Source organism: Podarcis gaigeae (genome assembly GCF_964106915.1).
Source record: "Podarcis gaigeae genome assembly, chromosome: 13".
NCBI classification, from domain to species: Eukaryota; Metazoa; Chordata; class Lepidosauria; order Squamata; family Lacertidae; genus Podarcis; species Podarcis gaigeae.
In genome coordinates this window covers 5,688,871-5,715,416 of record NC_139689.1, presented here as the reverse complement: position 1 = coordinate 5,715,416, position 26,546 = coordinate 5,688,871, and the positions used below count along the sequence as shown (strand labels likewise).

Below are 26,546 nucleotides of genomic sequence, written 5' to 3'. Positions count from 1 at the left end.
CAAAGTGCAAGTAGATAAATAGGTACCACTCCGGCGGGAAGGTAAACGGCGTTTCCGTGCGCTGCTCTGGTTCGCCAGAAGCGGCTGAGTCCTGCTGGCCACATGACCTGGAAGCTGTACACCGGCTCCCTCGGCCACGAAAGCGAGATGAGCGCTGCAACCCCAGAGTCGTCTGTGACTGGACCTAACGGTCAGGGGTCCGTTTACCTTAATAGAGTACATAGAGGTAACCTTTTCTTAAAAATAAAACATAACAAAACAAAAAAACCCACACCCCTCAAATATATCCAAAGTCTTTGCACACAACAAAGGGGCAACAGCTGGATACGAAACCTTTAGACTTCCAACAGCTTGGTGCTATGTCGCCAGCCCACCCATGAGGCAAGGTAAGGAAACTGCCTCGGGCGGCAGGATCCACAAGGGCAGCAGATTGGCTTTCAAGGAGTGCATTGCCAATGGCTGCTGCCATGATAGCAGTGAATAGAAGGCACTGCTGCTGTTTTCCTTCCACCGAGAGCAAATGGTGAGGGTTGACCTCTAGGATATCCTGGGCTCTGCACAGAGGGCCCCCTTCTCCCACACAACAGACTTTGATTCCCATGCAAACCATCGTATAAGGTTGATTTTACTCTTGCTCGCCGCTGTAGATCTTGACTTACCCCTTCTTCCCTGGTGGGGGGGGGGGGGAGATAGGCCTATTGAGATTTGCACCCAGTGCCAAAATGTCTCGAGACGGCCCTGCTAACTGGACGAGCAAATGTTGACACACACTTGCACGCCATTTTCATGCTCTTGAAAAGCACGGAAAGGATTGCGTATACTTCTGGTTTTTTTTAATGTGCGGTTACCGTATTTTTTGCACCATAACACTCACTTTTTTTTCCTCCTAAAAAGTAAGGGGATTTTCCTCCTCTAAAAACTACGTGCGTGTTATGGTCGGGTGCGTGTGATAGAGCGAAAAATACGGTACTTATTACTCATTTTCTTTCAGCCAAGTTATGAGATTCCTTCTGCTGCCCCAGCGAGGCAGAAGCCAGCCCTTTTCAAGACAAGACAAGCAAGACAAAGAATAATAATTGGGCGTTCTCCACAGGACATTTATTGTACTATTTTTTTCCCCTTCCAAATTTCAGGTATTTTTCACAGCATAGTCATTCCCGGTCATGTCTGTAACGAGTCCAACCCCTTTCCCGCATAACCCAGGCCTGCTGAGGAAGAGGGAAGAGGAGGGGGAGTGGGCAGCTAAGCAAAGGACCTTTCCTCACTCCCCTTGTGCCCTGATCTACCCTACCCCTTAAAATACCCCTTTTCTACCTTTAAATCGTCCCCTTTCCCCACCAGAAGTTTTCTCCAACTAAGAGGGCTGCATCCAGGGAGCTGGAGAGCAGCAGTGACACCTGCTGTCCAGCTGGAGAATTGCAGCCCCTTCTCTCTCCATACCCTAAAGAAACACACCCTTTTCCACAGAATATATGGAAGACAGATGTGTCCAGGACCTCCGCTGCTGTCTGTTGTTCAAAGAGCAACCTCAAAAGCTTCCCCCTCCTCCAAGTGATAGCGCCCCCCTCCCCACGACCGTGGGCTCTCCCTCTTCCCCAGCAGTTCACAATATCCAAGCACCCCCCTAAGAGAATTGCCAGCAACAGGGGAGAAGGCGAGAGTCTTCTAACCTCCTAGCTCCCTTCGTTTCCCTCCGTTGTCGGGAGCTAGGATGTTAATCAGGCTTCTAAGCCTCCCCCCCACACACACACACGGTGCAAGTTCTGCCCCAACATCTCGCTAGCAAGATGCCCCTTGCCAAGTTTTCCCTCCGAACTGGCAGGGGGCACCCGACTCGCCAAGCCGCGATGGTGATTCTGCGAAACGCCGGCTCCTCTCTTAGTTCCCTCTTGAAATTCCTTGGCCTCGAGAGAGAGAGAGCGCGCGATCCAGAACCTCTCCTAGTTCCCTCTTGAAATTCCTCGGCCTCAAGAGAGCGATCCGGAACACAGAAGTGGATAAGGGATAATCTTTTTAAACATTTGCCCCCCCCCCACTCTACTTGGGAGAAAGAGGAGGGGGGAAGAGGAGAGGGGAGGGGGAAGATGTACCAAAAAAAATAAAAAAAGAGAGAGTCACACATCGCCGACATTATAAACAGGCCAAGAAATATGGCAGTTTGTGCTAAACAGGAATTCGGGGGGGGGGGGAGAGTTCACTCGTCACAATATCACAATTACGACATTTGCAAAGCGAAACTGGCTGATCTTGGGTGAGGATGGGGAAGTGGGGGCAGAGAGGAGGCGTTTCCCTCCCCACCCCCCACAAAAAACAGCCTGTATTCAAGCCAGCCTCCTCCCTACTCAAGTCTCTCCATCCACACACACACACACACACACACACACACACAAATACACACAACACACACCCCTCCCTTGCTAGTAGTTCCATTCAGAAGTTGAGAGAGTAGACACAGAAAAACTATTTTGCTATAGCGCAAAACTGGCCCAAATAGAATTTCCCAAGCATGGGGAAGAAAGATATTTTCTTGCTCTGAGGATTATTAAACAGCAACGCTCCCCGCAATCCCTGTATCACTTGACGTCGAATCTGCTAGTTATCTGTGCTTTCAACACAACACTTAAACACACTTCTGAAAGGAACCAAAGGCAGAACCCTAGCTTGCTTGTTACCCAGACACGAATGAAGATACCCCAATTCCCGGCAAATAGGCAGTGATTGCAAGAAGAGGAGGACTGGGGAGTCATATTTTGGGGTGTGGGCAGCTATCCTGCTTCCCCTATTTCGATAACCTCGGCTCCTTTACCGGGCAGGTCTGGAATGTACATGTTATATTACCTTGTATTTTTATTATTATTATTATCAAAAAAAGAGAGAGGCAGTTTTCATTTAGGACATCTATGGCAGGAAAATCGTCCGCCTCTCCCGTAAGTGGCAGGAGGAGGCAAGGAGAGGGCTGTTGCAGGATTCCCAAAACAGAGCTGTTCCCTGCACCGGGGGGGGGGGGGGAGGGAATTATAAGGTATAGTGTTGGTTACTTCGAAGACACAGCACACAGCACAACTCCAGGAATGTTACAGAAGATCACGAAGGGTAGAGGTTCTTCCCCGCCACGGAAGGGGCTGGGATCAAAAGAGAGAGCAGGCAAAGAAATTCCCGACAGCCTAACACCGCAATCTAGTCCAATGTTACAGCGGTTTCAAGAGGCAAAGGGTCTTGGGCTGTAAAAGATAGCAGGCTGGGCAGGAAAATCCACAACCCAAGACTGTTCCAACATTAGTATCCGGATGACACATTTTATTTTTTTGCATGGGGAGGAAGTGCGGTGGGCAGAGTGCCTTAGGAGTTTCTGAGCCCAGCTAAGTCGGGAGAAGGGTTAAGGATCACGGGCAATTATTGGTCCTTGAAGATTTCAGTTAAAAACCAAGACACTGAAAAAACACTGTCAGAGAGAGAGAGAGAGAGAAGTCGGGGGTTGGCAGGAGAAGAGGAAGGGGGGAAAGATTCCATGACACATGGAAAGTCTAGTAATAAATCTACAAACAGACAAAATATATTATATTATATATATATATATATGTATAAATAACAAATCAGGCTATTTACAAGACACCCACACGCAATGCACACCCACACACACACACACCGGAGGGGAGGAGGGGGTTCGGGAGGGTGTAAGGGGCGTATGGAGGGAGGGGAGGCGGGGGGGGGGAGGGCGGCTGGAAGATATGGCTGAGATCTAGAGGAGGGGAATGCTTTGCCCCTCGCGCTGCTCCCGGCCGTTGCTCCTGGATGAGAAATGGCTCCATAAATTCCATTAAGTGCTGAAGTAAACTGCAAAAGGAGGAAGGGGAGAGGGTATGGGGGGAAAAGGACCGTTAATAACCTCAAGAGATTCGGCCGCCCCCAAACTATATCCCTCCAACTCAGCTGTTATCCAATCAATAAATAAATCTGTGCAGCAGAGTTGGTCCAGGCAGCCAGGATGCGGTTGCTAAGGTAACCCACCTCCCAGAACACACGCAAACACACAGAGGGATGGATGCTATCGCCTTTCAAAAGTGGTCCTTGACTGGAGGAAGAAGCCAGAACGGCCAAGCCAAGTTCCCACCGCCATTCAAGTCTCCTCACCTCTCCCATCCCCTGCCGACATTTGTGTAACATGCAACTCCTTCTTGCAGCTCTTTTCACAACCAACCCTGTAAGGTATGTCGTTGTCTTGACTGTACTAGCTAAAGAGGTGCCTTGCTGCATCAGAGTTTGGATTTGATATCCGGCTTGATCACTACCCGAAGGAGTCTCAAAGCGGCTAACATTCTCCTTTCCCTTCCTCCCCCACAACAAACACTCTGTGAGGTGAGTGGGGATGAGAGACTTCAGAGAAGTGTGACTGGCCCAAGGTCACCCAGCAGCTGCATGTGGAGGAGCGGGGAATCAAACCCGGTTCCCCAGATTATGAGACTAACGCTCTTAACCACTACACCACACTGGCATCAGAGCAAAGGCCCAACCGGACGGGTTCTTAGGATTCCTGCAGCAGCCAACCAAGTTCCCCTGAGAAGCCTTCCAGCAGGATACGGACCTCATGCCTAAAGGCTAGGCCCCAAACAATATCCACACTGCTCCAGAGCCCTTCTAGAGACCCCGGCAGATGCCAAGGCAATAAGCAACTATTTTACTTTCAAAAGACAACTGAAGGCGGCTGTTTAGGGAAGTTTTTTAATGTTTGATCCTGTATTGATTTTCATATTTGGTTGGAAGCCGCCCAGAGTAGCTGTGGAAAGCCAGCCAGATGGGCGGGGTATAAATAATATATTATTATTATTATTAACAGCGTCGCATCCAGATTTATGAGCCACCCACGTGGCGGCAAATGAGACGTCCTTACAATTCAGGAGACACGAAAAAGGCAAAGTGTTGCCTTAAAGAAAATGACTGGAGTCAGCAGTCTGCCTGAAAACCAAACTCCCTCAGCTCAACTTCTGCACTCTCACGGGGAGCTGAACTCTGCACATGCTCTTTTCTTTTCTGACTGCTTTACTTGCTCCAGCACTGAATGCTGGCATGGGGAAAACAGGCGCAAGCCTCGCTCTGGTGGAAGAGTTTGCTCTGTAGAGAACAGACTGGCAGCCCTGAGTCTTTTCTCAAAAGCAGCAATGCTTTTCCCCCTGTGGCGGTGCAATCCTGTCCGCCAGAGGTGGGGACCTGGACCCAGAATGGGCCCAACTGACTGTAAAGACAAGACAACCCGTCCCACCCCAAAAATATGGCCTTCGCTACGAGAAGGGGAAACTCACCGATGATAACGATCAAGATAATGGTGCATATCACCCCCAGGATTATCATCATCTGCAATTGGGAGAGAAGAAAGGGGGGAGAAGCGAGAGCATGAGCTGGGAAAAGGTGCAAGGAGATGCAACTGGTCTCTGGGAACAAGCAAGGGCAGGAGCAGCTGAACCCCACTCCCTGCCTATGGGGGCCCTGCAAGTTGCTGCAGGAGAAGGACCCAGAGCAATATTGGAGGGGGGGTGTTCTAGGACCATGGGAAAACTGTCAAGCTCCCTTCTTTTTTTTTTTTTGCTGTTGTATGATGGCTGTTGTTTATGTGATCTTCTTGTATTTACAGTACTGAAATGTTGATATATACTGTATATATACACTGTATTTTTCGCTCTATAGGACGCACTTTTCCCCCTCTAAAAATTAAGGGGAAGTGTGTGTGCATCCTATAGAGCGAATGCAGGCTGCACGGCTAAGCCCAAAGCCAGAACAGGGAGACGGAGTGCCTTCACCCCGCTGCCCTGCGGAGGTTTCAAAGGCTGCGCTCTGGGGGCTTCAGGCAGCTATCCGCAAGCCTTTGGAGCGCAGCAGGAGTTCCCGCTGCGCTCGGAAGGCTTGCGGATAGTCGCCTGAAGCCTGGAGAGCGAGACGGGTCGGTCCACACCGATCCCTCTTGCTCTCCAGGCTTTGCTTCGCTGGAGAGGCGCTGCACAGTTTTCCCTCTCTGTGCACCCCCCCTTCAGCGAAGCGGGAGGAGAAATGGAAGGGGCTCCGTTTCTCCTGCCGCTTCACTGAAGGGGCGCTGAGCAGAGAGGGAAAGAATTTTTTTCCCTGTTCTCCCCCTCCTATGGTCCGGTGTGTCCTATAGAACGAAAAATACGGTATATTGTACGTTGCCATAATTGCTATCGTCTTGCTGCGCTATGTTATCTATCATGAAAATTGCTTTTGCACTGCAGAAAAGCAGCATACATATAAAACGAATGAATATCAAGTGAGTGAACAGGAGAAAGCCCTTCTGTGGACAGATCCTGCAGCTTAGCCCACTCGGAAGCGACACACTGCACCACTCACTTCCCTTTCTCCAGTTTAGAAGATTCATCCAGGGAGAATCTGCACATATACTCAGAGGGCCAGCGCTTCACTCTTAATTTTTATAAGTCTGAAGATTAAAACACGGAGTCTTGGGGGCTGGGCGATGCTGAGCCTTCTCATTCCCAGTTAAGACCTGCACGGCCGTTTCAGCAAGGAAGGGCTTTTAGCATTCAAAGGGCGCCCCATGTGCCTGCTACTCTTTTCAGGTTACCTTTAGATTCTTCCACCAGTACTTGCGCTTGAGCTTGGCTGCACTGGTTTCGAACTGGGAGGCCCCCGCCTGCAGAGCGTCGGCGCGGTCGTCCAGCTCCGAGAGCTTCTGATCCCTCTCGAGAACCTTGTCCACATTCACTCGCATGATGTCCACGACCTGGAATAGGAAGAGAAGCAGGAGAAAGGGCAGCTATTATTATTATTCATTATTATTATTATTATTATTATTCATTTATTTGGATTTATATGCCGCTTTCCCCTCCAAGATGTGCAAGGTTCAGCACCCACGTTCTCCTCCTCACAACGACCCTGAGATGTTGTGACTGGCCCAGGGTCCCCTCTCCCTGGGTGAGGCCACTTCCTGGCCGACTGGGGGTGCAAACCCTCCTCTCTCCCAAATTGCACTCTTAACCATTATGCCCAGGGCCGGATTTAAGTTTGATGAGGCCCTAAGCTACTGAAGGTAATGGGGCCCTTTATACGTCCAGCTGTCCTTTGCCAACAACAAATTGTTGCTGTTTTTTGTATTTAATAATAATAATAATAATAATAATAATAATAATAATATATTATTTATACCCCGCCCATCTGGCTGGGTCCCCCCAGCCACTCTGGGCGGCTTCCAACAGAACACTAAAATACAATAACCTATTAAACATTAAAAGCTTCCCTAAACAGGGCTGCCTTCAGATGTCTTCTAAAAGTTTGGTAGTTTTTCCTCTTTGACATCTGGTGGGAGGGCGTTCCACAGGGCGGGTGCCACTACCGAGAAGGCCCTCTGCCTGGTTCCCTGTAGCTTGGCTTCTCAAAGGGAGGGAACCACCAGAAGGCCCTCGGTGCTGGACCTCAGTTTCCGGGCAGAACAATGGAGGTGGAGACGCTTCACCTATATATGCTATATGGTAAAAAAATATATATATTTTAAAAAATTGGGAGGGGGGACCAAGAGAGTGGGGCCCTAAGCTGTAGTTTGTTTAGCTTATACATAAATCCAGCACTGATTACGCCACACAGCTGCCGGAACAGCTTCACACTTCCTCCTGGAGACCACTGTAAAGACGAGAGGACCACAAGCTTCTGTCGACCACAGAGAATTCTGCAGAGGGACGGAGAATGGGCCAGTCCAATCTGCCCCACCTCACACAAGCACATGGGCTGAAAAGCCGAGAGAGGGAGAGAGAAAATAGATGCAAGATGAACCCGTGGGCTGTCTCTGGATTCATGAATCTAAAACCCTCCATTTATCAGACTCCGACTCCCATCAGCTAGGGCAGGGAGGACAGGAGTTGCAAACTACCATCATCTGGAGAGTTGCAGGTTCCTGACCCCTGCTTGTAAGAACCTGCTTTTCCCCTCTTCCCTCCCCATCACATTTTCTTTCCGAGGGTAGAGAAGCAGCTGCACTTTTACTGAACTTCATAAGCTGCCTTGGGAGCCTCTTCCGCTTCAGAGTGGGGTGAAAATTGCTTTGGATAAATGGAATTATTCCCCTGGGCTTTTGCTTAAGCGGCACCACGACTTTTTGCAGAATTCTGATCTCAGTCTTAAGTTTCATGACTGTTTCATACTCTCCTGTTGTAAGCAGCCTTGAGTACAAATATCAGGAAAGCCAGGGTGGAAGTATTTTAAATATTCTCAACAGGCGCGAATGATATCTCTAAAGCACATGAAAAGTGAAACACCTACTCTCACAAGTTTCCAGAGGGGGTGAGAGAGGAGACTGCTGGCGGTTGCTAATAAGGCCTGGCTGATGAGCACAGCCAAAATTTGCAACACAGGGTTGTATTTTATTTACAGAAATATTTCTGTACCACCATACCATTAAATAGCACGACAGCGTATAATGCTAAAACCATAAGATGCAATTAAAAAAACAAAAATGAAGATAACCATTAAGGAGAATGGCAGATCAAAATAAAAATTAAAGTACTGCAAAGGCCTGTCAGCATTATTTAGTTATTGTTTATCAACTGAATTATGTCCCACCCTTTTTTTTGGTGGCGTACATGGTTCTCCCCCTCCTCGATCGCCACAACAACCCTGTGAGGTAGGGTTAGGCCCAGAGACTAGGACTGCCCTAAGGTCACCCAGTAAGCAGGGATTCGAACCTGGGTCTCCAAGGTCCAACATGCAAACCAGTACCGCACAGCGCCTCTCAGCATGAACAAGTCATTCAAGGGAAAGCCAAAAATCGTTTTAGTTCTGTTTAACCACTTTGAGGTTGGAATGATTTTAAGCGATTAAATAAAATAAAATCAAGCGGTATATAAATTTTAGTTAAGAAACAAACAAAAACCGAGCATGCCTGCTGAATCTCTGCCAGGAGTGTGTTGCACAGCATATGACCACGGGCACTAACTCTCCAAATTCTTGTTAAGGCTGACTAGGCCTCTGAAATATGGGGAACATCTTAACAGCAGCCCATTCGGATGACCTCAGTGACTGACCTAGGCGCAGGGGTCAGCAAACTTTTTCAGCAGGGGGCCGGTCCACTGTCCCTCAGCCCTTGTGGGGGGCTGGACTATTTTTTTGGGGGGGTGGGATGAACAAATTCCTATGCCCCACAAATAACCCAGAGATGCATTTTAAATAAAAGGACACAATCTACTCATGTAAAAACACGCTGATTCCCGGACCGTCTGCAGGCCGGATTTAGAAGGTGATTGGCCGGATCCGGACCCTACTTTGCCTACACATGACGTAGGGTGTTACAGGTTCAGGTGGTGGCTGCATTGCGTTATACTTGTCCCTTGAGGCCATCAGAATCAGGGCCACTAACTGACTGCTGATTCAGGACTTTAAATTGTGCTCTTATATTAAATTTCCTTTCCTGCTTACTGTATACAGTAACGTTTTACTGTTGCTATGGCCATTGGCTAATGCGAATAAAGTTTTATCAACATGTCCCTTGATCATATCACAAAGTAGTTGCGTTCTATGTTATAAATCAAGAACTGCTGGGAATTGTTTCTTTTTTGTTTTCCAATGTGTTTTCTGAGTACGTTTCCAAGCACAATTCAAAGTGTTGGTGTTGAGCTTTAAAGCTCTAAACAGCCTTGGCCCAGTATACTCTCCACCCGCATTGTTCAGCCTGGACACTGAGGTCCAGCTCCCAAGGGTTTTCTTGCGGTTCCCTCACTGCGAGAAGTAAAGCTACAGGGAACCAAGCAGAGGGCCTTCTCGGTGGTGGCACCCGCCCTGTGGAATGCCCTCCCACCAGATGTCAAGGAGATAAGCAACTATCTGGCTTTCCAATGACATCTGAAAGCAGTCCTGTATCCTTTCAATGTCTAGTGTTTCACTGCTGGAAGCCGCCCAGAGTGCCTGGGGAAACCAAATCAGGTGGATGGGATAGAAGTCATAAAATGAGTAGTAGTAGCTGCAGCAGTGGCAGTATTTTCTTATCAATTAAAAAATGGGTGTGGCCATTTTTTTATTCTGAAAGTGTGGACCAAAGAAAAAGTGGTCTACAGTGACTACCAGTGGTTTTCTTGGGTTTGGGGCAGAAATCTCTCCCCATCCTACTGGAAAGTCCATCAGATGCTGAACCGGGGAGTTTCTGCATGCAAAGCAAAGGCTTTATCACTGAGCTACAGCCTGTGTGTTTGTGCTGTATGTAGGTATGGACTTATTCCATGCTCTCCTCCCACCTGGCGCTGTGGGTTAAACCACAGAGCCTAGGACTTGCCGATCAGAAGTTTGGCGGTTCGAATCCCGCGACGGGGTGAGCTCCTGTTCCTCGGTCCCTGCTCCTGCCAACCTAGCAGTTCGAAAGCATGTCAAAGTGCAAGTAGATCAATAGGTACTACTGCGGCGGGAAGGTAAACGGCGTTTCTGTGCGCTGCTCTGGTTCACGAGAAGAGGCTTAGTCATGCTGGCCACATGACCCGGAAGCTGTACACTGGCTCCCTCGGCCAGTAAAGCGAGATGAGCGCCGCAACCCCAGAGTCGTCTGCGACTGGACCTAATGGTCAGGGGTCCCTTTACCTTTTTACTCCTCCCATCCTAAGCAATTATGTGGGAAGAGTCACCTTGCAACCCCCCCCCCTCCCCAATCCAACAGAGGTGGCAAGGAGAAGGCGGCTACTCTCCCCCAAAGTGCCCAGCCCCACACTCATCCTTGCCCACGCGACTGACCTCATCGACTTGAGCCTGAGTTTGCTGCAGCCTTCTGTTGCTGGTGAGGTTGGGGGGTGGGGGAGGAGGGCCACCCCCCTCTCCTCCGGCAGCGGGGGGCGCGGCGGCAGCGGGAGCCGACCTGCGGGCAAGAGAGAAAGCGAAAATGGTGATTATCATCATCATCATCATCTGCCCGCCCTGACTTCATCTCACATTAAAAAGTTATAGGTCCCAGCTATCTTAGTAAGGACAGCTTACACCATAAAAACAAAACATGGAAGACACAGAAAGGCAACTGTCCTCAAAGAAAAGAGAAATGTAATTAATAGATTCAAGCCAAAAATATATACAGTGGTACTTTGTTTCTCAAACGCCTTGGAACCCAAACAAGGCAAACCCAGAAGTAAGTGCTCCAGTTGCGAACTTTTTTTGGAAGCCGAATGTGGTCCATTTTGAGTCTTACGCTTCTGATTTGAGTGCCACACTTCCATTTTGAGTGTTATGCTGAGGTCTGTCTGTTTTTGCTATGTATTTTGCCTTTTTGTGGCTTTTTTTGTTTTTGTGACTGTGTGAAACCCAGTTCAGCTACTGATTGTGTGACTGCAGTACATTGTTTATTGCTTTCATTTTATGGATCAATGGTCTCGTTAGATAGTAAAATTCATGTTAAATTCCTGTTTATGGGGTTGTTTTTATAAATTTGGAACGGATTAATCTATTGTGCATTACTTTCTATGGGAAAGTGCGCCTTGGTTTTGAAACGCTTTGGTTAATCCGGAACGGATTAAGTTTGAGAACCAAGGTCCCACTGCATAAAAGAAAGACATGCAATGGACTGGCCTGGAACCCACTGGCCTAAAGGTCAGATTCAGCCTTCACATTTGGCCCACCACAAATCCTGCCTCACAGCACCATAATTAGGCTTGCCACCTGAACTGCAACACATGGGGCTATTTTAGAAGGGCGTGTCACAGTGAAGAGGGGTTAACACTCCCTATAACCCCATGCCACACTTAGGTTTGGGGGGGGGTGGAAAGCCTTGAGGTTTTGTGATGCCTTTTTTGAGAGGGGGCGCTCCCGAAAACGCCATATGTAGATCAGGTAATAAACATGCATTCAATGCCGATCACAGGTTATGAGCAAAGAGGTATTTCACCCTTACATGGAAAAGCCTCCTCAAAGGTAGTTCTGGGTCCAAAAACAGACAGTCAACCTCTAAAAAGAAAAGAAAGCATTCTACCAAACAACCATTGTGGGTGAACAAATATTTAAGATGCATGGCCTTCTTCGTGATGGCTCTACAGCCCTGGGATATCCTCCTGGCGGATACACATCTGTCTTGTAGACAGAAACTGAGAGCATCCTTTTGCAGATGCAGACACTGAAATCATAATATTTGCAACTTGCTTTTCTGTTTTTAATTTTAATCCGAGTGCTGCTTTTAGACCCTGCTGCTTATACTGTAATCCATATTATATATTGATTTTTATAAATACAAGTTTCTGTTAACCTTCATTGCATCATCCATTCTCAGTTCCCTACAAGCAAAAAGAACAAAACAAAATAACAATGCCACCAGCCTTGCATTTAAGTTCCCAAAAGTGATGACATAAAGAACTAGCGGCCATCAAAACATTTAGGAACCCGTCTTCCTACATAATTGTGTTACGTCAGTTGTCATTACATTGATGGCCCAGAAAAAACTAATAACAAAACAAACAAAAACGCTTGTTGTGCTGTATTGTTTTTAACACTCAATTGGGAGCCGCCCAGAGTGGCTGGGGAAACTCAGCCAGATGGGCGGGGTATAAATAATAAGTTGTTGTTGTTATAAACTCATACTTGCTACAGGCAACTTAATACATACAGTGGTACCTTGGTTGACGAACTTAATCAGTTCCGGAAGTCCGTTCTTAAACCAAAGCGCTCTTAAACCAAGGCATACTTTCCCATAGCAGCGGAGGACTCAATTTACAAATGGAACACGCTCAACAGGAAGCGGAACAAGTTCTTATTCCAAAGCAAAGTTCACAAACCGAAACACCTACTTGCGGGTTTGCAGAGTTCTTAATCCAAGTTGTTCATAAACTAAGCTGTTCTTAAACCAAGGTACCACTGTACAGGAATTACCCCCACCCCATAATTGCTCAAAAGGGCTTTATCTCTCTATCTTCAGGGGGAGATTCATGACTATCTTTTCCAACAAATACGGCCAGCCGTATCCATAATGGCCACTTTGAGCAGCTTCGGGATTCAGCTTCTCTTGGTACGGAATTTGGTTTTCTGTGGCTACAGAGGTTTTTGAAAATCGGCCCCAGGGCTTGCAAGTCCTGACATCACAGGCACAGGCACCTGGCTGAAGCACCTGACCAAATGGGAGACACACCTTGAGTTCCAGAGTGAGGAAAGGGTGAGATGCAAACGGAATAAACTAAAATAAACACCCACATCGTTGGCTTGCGTCAAAGAAACTGTACAAACAGAGGGCAGGGAATTAACACAACACCTCTTAACTTCTGCCAGAATGATAATTTGACAAAATGGGTGGGGTCAGGGGAGACAGAACACCATCCTTGAGAAAATGGATAACTAATAGTATACAGTGCTCCTTTGGTTCTCAAACGCCAAAAACCCGGAAGTAAGTATTACAGTTTTTTAACGTTTTTTGGAAGCTGGACATGCAGTGTGGCTGTTGGCTATTGTTTCCCGGGCGCCTGCACCAATCAGAAGCCGCGCCTTGGTTTTCTAACATTTTAGAAGTCAAACGGACTTCCGGATCGGATTAAGTTTGGCGCTTTTGTTATTTATTTTGCGTTTTTGTTTTTGAAGCTTTTTTGGTTAATTTGTTTCGGTGACTGTGTGGAACCCAGTTCAGCTACTGATTGATTGATTGATTGTGACTGGAAATGGATAAAAGCCAATCCAAACAATGACTATCATCAGTGCAGGTAAGAAATTTATTTTTAACATTTTTATCATCTACAATACTGCCTTATCTATTTTATATGACAGCACATTGATTATCGCTTTCATTTTATGGATCAATGGTCTTGTTAGATTGTAAAATTCATGTTAGATTGCTGTTTTGGGGGTTTTTTAAAGTCTGGAACAGATTAATCCATTTTACATTACTTTCTAGGGGAAAGCGTGCCTTGGTTTTGGAACGCTTTGGTTTTGGAATGGACTTCCAAAAAGCATTAAATTTGAGAACCAAGGTACTACTGTACATGGTTATGCTTACATATATGGTAAGAGAAACAGAGAGGGCGGGCGACAAGACGAAGTCTCTATCGAGAAATCTGAGTCTTTTTATAATGCACTCATGTCACAAGGTAGAGGATAATGAAAACCCATCTGTGTTACCTTGTGATATTAATTTATTATGTCCTGTTTCATTATGGAAATTTGTTCCTCTATGTTTAGTTCTAGCTATCTCTTTCTACTTTTAGTTGGCCTCTGTTATTACACTTTGCTATGTTATAAGTAAATATATGTAAATAATTTATGAATAAATAAATTAAAAAACCCTATATAACCCCACCCACAGTTACCCAAGTGTCCAGCACAAACCTACCTTCCCCATCAGCGGTTTTGTTTAAATGCCCCAAAAACTGAACAATCTAAAATAAAGACTGTAACTGCAATGCAACGCCCCCCCCAAAAAAGACAACCCTTTTTAAAGCAAGAAAACAGCACCCGGCCCCTGCAAGAAAAAAAAAAAGAGGATCTACTGGGCATTGTGGGGGGGGGGGTCCTGCACTACAAAAACTCTGGTGGGTTTAAGATAACAGGCTATAATTAGAGGGGGATTAAGAGCAAGGACTCTATATTTAATCCTTGGAAAGGGAGACCTGGACAGCATCATATCAAGCTTTTACAGGACACAAGGAAGCAGATCTGGGCAGCCAAAAATCCCGCGGGACCCTGATTTTCAAACTAAGAATGAAATTGTCTAATTCCCGTGGAATACATCAAAACAGCTCAGCTTAGGCAAAACACCTCAAATTCCAGAAACACCCATGTTTTCTGGGTACCTTTTCCAGATTTGATTTGCACCCATAGAAACAAAGGCTTTTTTGGGGGGGGGGTTTCCCCCAGGTCTGGGCTCAGGAACCTTGGTTTGCACCAACTGAGTCTCGTTTTCGAGACAATGAAAGAGGAAAATGTGGAGGAAAGGGACCTGCAATTCCGTGACAGACAGACATACATACACACACACATTCCCAAGTGCCTTCTATTTTCAGACGGTGACGCCACACCACTGAAACAATGGCAAGTAAAGGGCTGGGGGGAGTCAAGGGTAGAGAAACAAAACCAGCAAGAGCTACATAGAATAACACAGAACAAAAAATGAGTTACCAGATCTGTTTTTGTTTCCCTCCCTTTCCTTTTTTTTAAGAGAGAGAGAAAAAAATCCCAGGCCACTGGAGACCATGTTGAGGACAGAAATCACGGTTATGTAAAAGGGTCTTGGGAGGGTGTGCGCTGGGGCCCAGAAATCCAGCGTTCCCCACAAACCTTTGTCTTTATGGGTTTGCTAACCCACAGAGCTCCTGCGCACCTGGCAGTTCGAAAGCACGTCAAAGTGCAAGTAGATACCGTGGTGCCTCGCAAGACGAAATTAATTCGTTCCGCAAGTTTTTTCTTCTTGCGAGTTTTTCGTCTTGCGAAGCACGGTTTCCCATAGGAATGCATTGAAAATCAATCAATGCGTTCCTATGGAGACCGTCCGGGGGCAGAGGGAAGCGCCGCGCGCCTTCCCCTCTGTCCCCGGAGATTGTGGGGCTGGCAACGGGGAGAAGCGATCTTCTCCCCGCCGCCCCTTGCTTCAAAAGAGGTCCAGGGACAGCGGGGCAGACGCGCTGCGCTTCCCCGCTATCCCCGGAGCTTGCGGGGCAAGCTTCGTTTGGCGAAGCAAGCCCGTAGGGAGATGCGTCTTGTGAAGCGGCTAAGAAAACGAAAAACTCCTTCGTCTAGCGAGTTTTCCATCTCCCTAGGCGTTCGTCTCGCGGGGTACCACTGTAAATAGGTACCGCTCCGGCGGGAAGGTAAATGGCGTTTCCGTGCGCTGCTCTGGTTCGCCAGAAGCGGCGTAGTCCTGCTGGCCACATGACCCGGAAGTTGGACGCCGGCTCCCTCGGCCAATAAAGCGAGATGAGCGCCACAACCCCAGAGTCGGCCACGACTGGACCTAATGGTCAGGGGTCCCTTTACCTTTACCTTAACCCACAGAGCAAGTTGAGATGAGCTTCTAAGGCTGCATTCCCCAACTCGGCACCCTCCAGATGCTGTAGACCAGTGATGGCCAAACCTGGCCCTCCAGCTGTTTTGGGACTACAATTCCCATCATCCCTGACCACTGGTCCTGTTAGCTGGGGATGATGGGAGTTGTAGTCCCCAAACAGCTTGAGGGCCAAGTTTGGCCATCACTGCGTAGACTAGTGCTTGCCATCAACCCCAGACACTGGCCACACTGGCTGATGGGAGTTGTAATGCAAAACATCTGGAGAGCGACCCTTGAAGGCTTCTTTCTGATTCAGTGATGTAACTGGGACCTCTTACGTCGCAGAATGACTCCTCCTTCCCTCAAAAAAAGGAAGAAAAATGCCCTGCACATAGAGATGCAGCACATCCCATAACCTTTTAAAATGTGGCTCTTTTTTAGGAGGGGTATTACTGGGTTATTGCTTTTATTTTTTATCTTATATACAGTGGTACCTCGGGTTAAGTACTTAATTCGTTCCCGAGGTCTGTACTTAACCTGAAAATGTACTTAACCTGAAGCACCACTTTAGCTAATGGGGTCTCCTGCTGCTGCCGTGCTGCTAGAACACAATTTCTGTTCTCATCTTGAAGCAAAGTTCTTAACCTGAAGCACAATTTCTGGGTTAGTTGAGTCTGTAACCTGAAGTGTATGTAACCCAAGGTACCACTGTACTGTGACCTTTTTATGTAAACCGCCCTGAGACTTCTGGGTATAGGGCGGTATATAAATTAAATAAATTAAAATTTTAAAATTAAATAAATAAAGGAAAGAAGAGGCTCACACCCTTTCCACTTGCACACTACCTTTTCTATACGCAAGGGGCTATCCCCCCCAGGCAAGTCACGTAAAATGCTCCCGCCCGAACCCCGAACAGTCTGAAATGGTAAAGCCCGGATCCTGGACTGGCTAAATCTCAGCAGCTGTGGGGGAAGGTTGCCAAGGAGGTGGGCATGACTGGCAGGAGAATGAATGATGCGAAATAAGCTAATGTTGTGGCTTATATGTTAAGCACGTACACACAGCTCCAAGGGCTATGAGGCCGAGTGACAATGCTTTGTCGATACGGTTGGAGAAAATAAATGCTTCTGAATATCAGGAGGGGAGAAGGTTCCTGTGCTCAGGTCCTGCTGGACTAGATGGGCCCTTAGCCTGATCCAGCAGAACTCTTCTTATGTTCTTAGGCCAATTCAGAAATTTATTCCTTTTGTTTCCCCCCCCCCCCCTGTTGCATTTTTAAGAACACCAGGCCCTGCTCGATGTGTCGAGGACAGAGATATACAGTGGTACCTCAGGTTACATACCCTTCAGGTTACATACGCTTCAGGTTACAGACTCCGCTAGCCCAGAAATAGTGCTTCAGGTTAAGAACTTTGCTTCAGGATGAGAACAGAAACCGTGCTCCGGCGGTGCAGCAGCAGCAGGAGGCCCCATCAGCTAAAGTGGTGCTTCAGGTTAAGAACAGTTTCAGGTTAAGTACGGACCTCCAGAACGAATTACGTACTTAACCCGAGGTACCACTGTACGTGGAACCAGTTTTGTTTCTCTCACTCGCTTGCTTTCTCATGTTTTCATTTTAAAAAGGAAAAAAAGAAACAGGTTAAGCCCCGGTAGGAAGGCAACATTGATGATAAATGGAGTAGATAATGGCTTCAACAACTCTCGAGATAATGAGGTTGGGGTGGTCCATGGACAGAAGGGGAAGCAAATCGGTTACGTGCAGGAGATTTTGACCAAGATGGTAAGTAACCATCGAACCACCTCCAGCTCAGAGCAGCACCCCTTGTTATTTCTGGTACCAGCACAAAGAACCCCACCAAGAACGAAACTGAATGATGGGAGAGAGCGCCACCCCTCTGACTTTTGAGGGAAGCACTGGCTACCGGAAGACAAAAAATAAAAATAAATAGTATTGCAATTCCATTCTGCTTTTTCCTCCATGGAGTTCAAGGTGCATGAATGGTTCTCCTCTTCTTCATTTAATTTCCCCAGCAACCCTGTGGGGTAGGTTGGGCTGAATGGGGATTTGAAGACTGCTCTTCCAGATCCTGTTGTTGTTGTTTAGTCGTGTCCGACTCTTCGTGACCCCCTGGACCAGAGCACGCCAGGCACTCCTGTCTTCCACTGCCTCCCGCAGTTTGCTCAAACTCATGCTGGTAGCTTCGAGAACACTGTCCAACCTTCTCGTCCTCTGTCGTCCCCTTCTCCTTGGGCCCTCCATCTTTCCCAACATCAGGGTCTTTCCCAGGGAGTCTTCTCTTCTCATGAGGTGGCCAAAGTCTTGGAGCCTCAGCTTCAGGATCTGTCCTTCCAGTGAGCACTCAGGGCTGATTTCCTTCAGAATGGAGAGGTTTGATCTTCTTGCAGTCCATGGGACTCTCAAGAGTCTAGTCCAACACTAACAACTATACCACACTTGAGGCAGATTATAGGTGTCCAGCCCAGATAAAAGCTCAAAATCTGAGCAACTGCTGTATAGACCTGCTAGTTCAAAGAGAGGGAGGTACCTTCAAGGTTGGCATGTGAGTTTGACTTCACTTCTTTTTTTTCTCCAGCTCAGCTAGCTGCATGGCAATTTCTGTTTGATGGGAGGGAGGAACTGTGCAGTTCAAGTTACCAGTCCTCAAGAAGGAAAAGCAAGAAGCATGCACTCCGAAAGGGATAAATCAACGCCCTCCAGCACCTGCTTCTTCCAAAAAGCCATTAGAGACACTTTAGAAAATGGACAGAGCACTCTGTGCATTCAGGATTTGAATTTAATCAACAAAACCCCAGATTTTAAAGTGCTGGTATACATAGAGGGGACGCAGGTGGCGCTGTGGGTTAAACCACAGAGCCTAGGGCTTGCCGATCAGAAGGTCAGTGGTTCGAATCCCTGCGATGGAGTGAGCTCCTGTTGCTGGGTCCCTGCTCCTGCCCACCTAGCAGTTCGAAAGCACATCAAAGTGCAAGTAGAAAAATAGGTACCGCTCCAGCGGGAAGGTAAACGGGGTTTCCGTGTGCTGCTCTGGTTCGCCAGAAGCGGCGTAGTCATGCTGGCCACATGACCCAGAAGCTGGATGCCGGCTCCCTCGGCCAGTAAAGCGAGATGAGCGCCGCAACCCCAGAGTCAGCCACAACTGGACCTAATGGTCAGGGGTCCCTTTACCTTTATACATACATAGATAGATACCCTGCTGGTCTCTGTCCCCTTCCTCATCCCATTATTGTGCAAGACAGCAATAAAATAAAATAAAATTCACTACTACCAGCTAGCTAGAATTCCAATTGCAGATAGCATTGCACACCTAAATCTTATGTTGCGCTGAGAAAAACAGGAGGCGGAAAATGCAGTACTTTGGCCTTTGTAGCAACACAATGCGTGTGCATGAATGGGAAGGGGCACCAGAAGAGAACAGGTAGCAGGGCACAGACCCGGGAAAAGCTATATAGCTCAGTGGGTCTGAGCATGTGCTTGGCACATGAAAAGTTCCAGGTTTAATCCTCAGGGGGATAATGCTATATGAATTCCTGGAGAGCTGCTGCAAATCAGTGTGGTCTGTAAGAAGCTAGGTGGACCAACTGTCTGACTCAAGATAAAGTGACTTCTTGAGTTTCTGTCTTCCACCCAGGTAAAAGGTAAAGGGACCCCTGACCATTAGGTCCAGTCGCGGACGACTCTGGGGTTGCGGCGCTCATCTCGCTTTACTGGCCGAGGGAGCCGGCATCCAGCTTCTGGGTCATGTGGCCAGCATGACTAAGCCGCTTCTGTCGAACCAGAGCAGCGCACGGAAACGCCGTTTACCTTCCCGCCGGAGCGTAACCTATTTATCTACTTGCACTTTGACATGCTTTCGAACTGCTAGGTCGGCAGGAGCAGGGACCAAGCAACGGGAGCTCACCCGTTGCGGGGATTCGAACTGCCAACCTTCTGATCGGCAAGTCCTAGGCTCTGTGGTTTATCCCACAGCGCCACCCGCGTCCCCATCCACCCAGGAGTTCTCCCCAATTCAAAGAATCGGGAAGAGAGAAGAACCTGGAGCTGGCTGCTGCCAGTCAGAGCGGACAGAACTGGGCTGGAGGAATTAAAGGCCTGAGGTCTGTTAGGAGACGGCAACTTCCCTAGGACACAGAGGGGATCTCAGTAGCCGCCTGGCCTCAGGAAACAGGAAACGTGCAGAACTGCAGAGATCCTCCGAAAAATAAACCCTTTAGAAACCTTCTTGGCGATAATAAACCGGCCAGGAATTCATCCTCCAATCAATTGGCACATACCAAGGGACGCAGGTGGCGCTGTGGGTTAAAGCCTCAAGCACCTAGGACTTGCCAATCGAAAGGTCGGCGGTTTGAATCCCTGCGGCGGGGTGCGCTCCCGCTGCTCGGTCCCAGCGCCTGCCAACCTAGCAGTTCGAAAGCACCTCCGGGTGCAAGTAGATAGATAGGGACCGCTTACCAGCGGGAAGGTAAACGGCGTTTCCGTGTGCGGCTCTGGCTCGCCAGAGCAGCGATGTCACGCTGGCCACGTGACCCGGAAGTGTCTCCGGACAGCGCTGGCCCCTGGTCTCTTGAGTGAGATGGGCGCACAACCCCAGAGTCTGGCAAGACTGGCCCGTACGGGCAGGGGTACCTTTACCTTTACCTTTAAGGTAATTTAAGTAATTTATACATCAGATAAAGGAAAGGCTTATCGCTTGGAGGCAAAGGAACATCCAAAGTCCGCCTTTGTTATGCCAAGTCATTCGGTAAAGACAAGGGTGAAGGTTCAAGGGTCAGGGTCCCAAAAGAGGGCTTATAAATGGGCAGTGGGGGGCATTCTTGTTGTTTAGTCGTGTCCGACTCTTCGTGACCCCCTGGACCAGAGCATGCCAGGCACTCCTGTCTTCCACTGCCTCCCACAGTTTGGTCAAACTCATGCTGGTAGCTTCGAGAACACTGTCCAACCTTCTCGTCCTCTGTCGTCCCCTTCTCCTTGTGCCCTCCATCTTTCCCAACATCAGAGTCTTTTCCAGGGAGTCTTCTCTTCTCATGAGGTGGCCAAAGTCTTGGAGCCTCAGCTTCAGGATCTGTCCTTCCAGTGAGCACTCAGGGCTGATTTCCTTCAGAATGGAGAGGTTTGATCTTCTTGCAGTCCATGGGACTCTCAAGAGTCTCCTCCAACACTAACAACTATACCACACTTGAGGCAGGTTATAGGTGTTCAGCCCAGAGTCTCCTCCAGCACCAGAATTCAAAAGCATCCATTCTTCGGCGATCAGCCTTCTTTATGGTCCAGCTCTCACTTCCATACATCACTACTGGGAAAACCATGGCTTTAACTATATGGACCTTTGTTGGCAAGGTGATGTCTCTACTTTTTAAGATGCTGTCTAGGTTTGTCATTGCTTTTCTCCCAAGAAGCAGGTGTCTTTTAATTTTGTGGCTGCTGTCACCATCTGCAGTGATCAGGGAGCCCAAGAAAGTAAAATCTCTCACTGCCTCCTTTTCTTCCCCTTCTATTTGCCAGGAGGTGATGGGACAGATGTGAGTGCCTTTGGAAACCCAGGGATTTACATCACAGAGTTGCCCCGCCTACTTTTGCCTCTCGCCCCACCCACCACTCGCACATGGCCCCCAGGAGCGAATGTGGCCCTTGAGCTGAGAGCAGGGCCCCCCCACAGATGTGACAAAAGCTCTCATGGGAGAAGAGTTATCTCAGTGGAGTTGGTGGGTGTTATCTGCAAGGCCAAAACATGACTTCACAGCAGATAAGGAGGTGACTTGAATCATCTTCTGACGACCCCTTTGTTTTAAAGGCACAAAGGATGTACTTGTTGTATCAGCTGCTCAGAACAAAAGGTTTTCTTTGTTCTATATTAGGCAATTCCTCTTTTTTTCCCTTTTTTACTCCATTTTCCCCCCCTCCGGTCAAGCCATCTGCTGAGGCTCCATGCGGCTAAAGGCACATTTTGACAGGCTGGGGAAGATCGATCGATCAATCAATCAATCAGTTAATTTCCATATAACGTGACACGGATCAGCCACGGATGATCGTCACAATTTAGGCAAGCCCACACTGGCTCCCTGCCTCAGGCCAACAGAAGACAAGCACAGGCAAGGCCGTAAAACATTCCTGTGGTCTAGTAACTTGGTTAGGCTTATTTTCCAAGGCTGCTAAACATCAGGAGAGGGGAGGAAAAAAAAAATGAAGGGTGCAAGGCAGAGAATCACAGATCCACGTAATGCATACCAAAAATTATTTGCACATCCTGGGACAGCCTCAGAGAGCGTACCCCTGTCAACAAAACCCACCTTCCAAATTACGGACTGCCAGAAAAAGGCAATTTTAAGTAGTGGGAGAAGAGATCAATTCATTGAAAGTAGGGCAGGGGGAGATTGAAGGGCAAAGTGAGGGAGGGGATTTGATCACATCACTAGGCCTCTCCTCTCTTTGATTCAACCCAACCACACACCTTCAAGAAGAGACCCTGGGGAATTTACAGACCACTCCTAGGATGGGAATGTGTTTCAGGTTCAGAATCACAGCATTGTAGACCTGGATGGGACCACGAGGCTCATCTAGTCCAACCCCCTGCAAATGCAGGAATCTTTTGCCCCGTGTGGGGCTCAAACCCACAATCCTGTCTTTAACGTGAACACTCTCAAGTCACTCGGATCCATTAAGGGTTTTTGTCACTACAGTGGTGCCCCGCAAGACAAATGCCTCGCTAAACGAAAAACCCGCAAGACGAAAGGGTTTTCCAATTTTTTAGCGGCTTCGCAAGACGAATTTCCCTATGGGCTTGCTTTGCAAAAAGCCCATAGGGAAATCTCTGGGGACAGCGGGGAAGCGCAGCGCGCCTTCTCCTCTGTTCCCGGACCTGTCCTAAAGCTTGCGGTGGGAGGTCCGGGAACAGAGGACAAGGCGCGAAGGGCTTCTCCTCTGTTCCCGGGGCTTGCGGTGGGAGAAGGGCTTTTCTTCCCACCGCCAGCCTTCAGAACAGCATTCTGAATGTTGGCGGTGGGGAGGAAAACCCTCCTCCCACCACCAGCCTTCAGGACAGGTCCGGGAACAGAGGGGAAGGTTGCTTTAAGGCGGGGGTTCCCAAACCTGGGTCTCCAGCTGTTTTTCTCAGACTACAATTCCCATCATCCATGACAACTGGTCTTGCTAGCTAGGGATGATGGGAGTTGTAGTCCAAAAAAACAGTTGGAGACCCAAATTTGGGAAACATTCTTTTAAGGTATACAGAGGAGATGGAGGGGTGATAATACTGCTGGCAATAAGTTATGTTCATTAAAGAGAGAGGGAGAGAGAATATGTTGTTGGACGAGTGTTATGAAGAACTGGCTAATTATTTCCTCTTTCACATATAAACCTGCTAGTTTTGATACATTTTAAATTCACATGCTGGACACAGGATATTACTGAGCCATCATCTGATTAAGTACACAAGTCAGGTCGGTAGGTCCATTTAAAAAAAGCCCGCTGAAGACTGGAGTAAGCTCACATCAAAATCTGTGGCTCATCTGTGGCATATTGGTGGATATTTGTGGATAAAATATAGCTGTAGGTCTACACAGCATAAGCTTTATTAATACTCAGGCAGAAAAAAAGTACGCATAGTCAAACACAGCTGTGGGGGTGGAGGGAAACGATGTAAGTTTATAATTTTTGCACCGGCTGATTTTTATTATTTTAAATCTCATTACAAAATCATCATCTGCTAATTTAGCAGCTGTTCTCTCTGTGTTTGAGCTCACAATATTCCCACAAGGGGGCAGGGAGAAAAGGGAGGGCTTTTCTCCACAAGGTACGGAAGCGCCACTTGGAACCTCATAATGTTTTTGCAATTATTATTATTATTATTATTATTATTATTATTATTATGTATTAAATCTGCATACTGCCCCCCACCTGTAGATCTCAGGGCAGCTAACAACGCAGAGAGCCGTGTTCCACCACAGCCCAGCAGTGCCAGCCGTTCCTTCAGGAGCAAAATCCCCAGATTTCACCACCAAAATGCCTGCCCCCCCCCTCCTTTGAATTCTTCAGCCCCGAACAAATTCTAGACCATCTGTGTGCATGCAGAGTGCAGCTCCCTCGTCAGCCAAGCATGCCTCAAGCATTTCTGCAGCGGACTCAAAATCATCTTGCCCTCCCATCACCCTCTATTTTTAAAGAAATTTGCCAGAAAAATCTCCCAGTCCCGCTGAACATCTGTTCCTGCCTGCCATCCCCCTCAACAACCCTCGATTCTTGGGCATGCACACCACTGTAGCCCCCAAAATGCACCCACAACAAATGCCATATTATATATATATATATATATGTGTGTGTGTGTGTGTGTGTGTGTGTGTGTGTGTATATATTCTCATTCCTTTCCCCTCACCTTCCCCCAATCCCTCCACACCTTGTTCCTGCCTCTTTTTCTTAATTACGCACGTACATTTCCTGTCCATAACACACAGACCCGACTCTAAATCTTACCCACCCAAATCCAGCCTTACCATCTCCTCCACAATGTCATCCCCCCTATCCCCATCTCCACCCACTTTCAGAGCTTAGGAATTGTTTTGGGGAAAGACAACACAAAATTCGTGAAGGATCTACATCCCCAAGAAAGAAAAACAGAAATTTTCATATTGGGGAGGGGTGGTGGTCCTCTACGACTCCTTTCTGTGGTGCACAAAAGGAGCCCACACCACAAAGATGCCAATCACAGCAATGAAAGGAAGCTGAGGTTTTTGCAGAATAAAGGGGGGGCATTCCACTCTCTGCCCTCCTGTCACCACAAAAGAGGAACAAACAGCAAAGGTTGAATGAAAATCAAGGAAGTGACAACTGCCTGGGAATAAAGGGTATTTTTAGCGTCATCTGTCTGCCTGCTTGCGTTTGCAAAATCTAAAAATACTCAAAAGGGTGAATGTGGGAGGGGTGGCAGGTCTTAAACGTGCCCCCCCCCCCGCACATCCCCATTATTTCAGACATGGTGAGGGGCTGTATCTAGTGCCTTGCTGAAGAGGAAAAATGGAAAGTGGGGGCGCTGAATACATATATCTGGTCAGATGATGCTTTCAGAAACCCCCCCCCTGTCAATTTCAACCCCCAAAGCATTTGGCATCCACTGGCATTTGTGGGGAGGGGGGTATCGCTAGGCACCCACCACCACCATATACCTAACACCTGTAACCAAGGGTGGGGGGGGGTAATCTGTTAATTTTTTTACACTGTCACAGGAATCAGTTAATCGCCTCCAGGTATGCTAATGGAGGAGAAAAAAGGAGGGAGGAAGCAGGCACTCCCATTAAAAAAAATAACAGCAGAAACATTATATGCATGCAGATATTTTTTTAAAAAAATGTATTTAATGCTAGCTTTTTCCTGCAAAATATATTTAAAAAGAAGGAAGAGGGAAGAGGCAATTCTCCATCAAAGCAAGCAGAGATTAAATGGATGGGGACAAGATTAAAGCGGAATGTCCGACTATTTATTAAAATCACCTTCCCTAGATCCTGGCTACATCAAGAAGATTTCGAGGGGGGGGGGATAAAACAGGGCTCTCCTATACGTCCTCCCCCAAGGAGGGGAAGGATCATACACGATGACCTCATTTATTTCTCGCAATCTTAGGGGAAATGCAACACCGCATGTTGTTTATTTCTCTCCTTGCCTATTTTAGGGGGGGCTTTCTCTCCCCCCCCCCCGACTCCACGATTGAGGTGGGGGGAGGATGAGATGAGAGATGCAACCTTGCAACCAGTTGATCCCTTTGCCTGCGGAAAGATGCGAGGTTTGGAGAGGAGGGGAGGGGGGAAGCTTGGCGGTGGCGGGAGATGCACCCCCCCCCCGGCCATCTCTTTCAAGGTGGAGGAAGGCTCATCGCCCCCACCCCGCTCGATCTCTTCCAGCCGCCTCACGTCCTTGCCCTGATCCCCTCCCTCCTTCCCTAGATCGCCTTAGGCTGATGTGTGGGTGGGCAAAGAGAGACACAAAAGGATAACGCGCTTTGGCGTGGGGGATGGGGGGGGCAGCGCAACGTTTCCACATTCATTTCTCACCATTGCGCTCCCTTCACCCAGCCCAACGCCCTGAAAACCTGGTTGTTGTTTTGCAAAGGTCGGCGGCCAAGCCCTTCGCCTCCTCCCCCCCCCCTCCCCAAAATGGGGGTCCAAACCTAATGCACAAACACTAATGCAAGCCGGGGGTGATTGCACGCCATCGATCTCCTTGCAATGACCCTCTCCCCTTAAGCACCGAAAAAGGAGGAAAAACCACCCGCGGGGGTCCATTGCGTGGGCGGCTCTGAGCCGCCTTCCCTCCCTTGCGCCGGCGAGCAAACGTCAAAACCCTCTCTTTTTTCACATGCACCCGCCTCTATGCACCCTGAAGAGCATTGCACGCCCCGCGGCGCTTTGCAAATCGGGCGCTACTCACATCTCCGGGGATGCTGGTCGAGGCGGTTGCGGGGCTCGGAACGGGGCTGGCGGTGGCCGCGGCGGCACCTGCTGCTGGGCTCGCGCTCACTGAATGGTGCGGGACCGCTTCGGCTGAGTCGGGAAGATGGCGGCCGAGCTGCTGGCATCCGGGCACTTCGGAGAAGCGAGCAGGACTGGGGAG

At 48.3% G+C, this 26,546-nt stretch overlaps 1 protein-coding gene across 3 annotated transcripts; it reads right to left on the bottom strand.

Annotated features, from left to right (window-relative positions):
- Nucleotides 1-1,076: 1,076 nt before the first annotated feature.
- On the bottom strand, nucleotides 1,077-26,535 carry VAMP2 (vesicle associated membrane protein 2). 3 transcript variants are annotated; one of them, XR_014557121.1, is made up of 5 exons: nucleotides 10,726-10,911; nucleotides 6,587-6,745; nucleotides 5,298-5,349; nucleotides 1,936-3,834; nucleotides 1,077-1,873 (listed from the first exon to the last, which is right to left on the bottom strand). XR_014557121.1 is itself a non-coding variant. In XM_083707255.1 (5 exons), coding segments are annotated over exons 1-5 (351 nt in total). In that variant the 5' UTR covers nucleotides 26,366-26,535; the 3' UTR covers nucleotides 1,077-3,817. The 3 variants fall into 3 exon arrangements, 2 of the variants coding, with proteins under 2 accessions (XP_083563381.1, XP_083563380.1); XM_083707255.1 differs by adding an exon at nucleotides 26,364-26,535 and having other exon boundaries at nucleotides 1,077-3,834; nucleotides 10,726-10,846; XM_083707254.1 differs by having other exon boundaries at nucleotides 1,077-3,834.
- Between the last annotated feature and the right edge of the window lie 11 nt (nucleotides 26,536-26,546).

Coding starts and splice junctions, on each gene's coding strand:
- VAMP2 (XM_083707254.1), bottom strand. CDS start 10,896: ATGATGATGATGATGATAATCACCATTTTCGCTTTCTCTCTTGCCCGC. Junction 6,746..10,725: donor CTCAGGCTCAAGTCGATGAG/GTCAGTCGCGTG, acceptor TTCCTATTCCAG/GTCGTGGACATCATGCGAGT. Junction 5,350..6,586: donor ACTGGTGGAAGAATCTAAAG/GTAACCTGAAAA, acceptor TCCCAATTGCAG/ATGATGATAATCCTGGGGGT.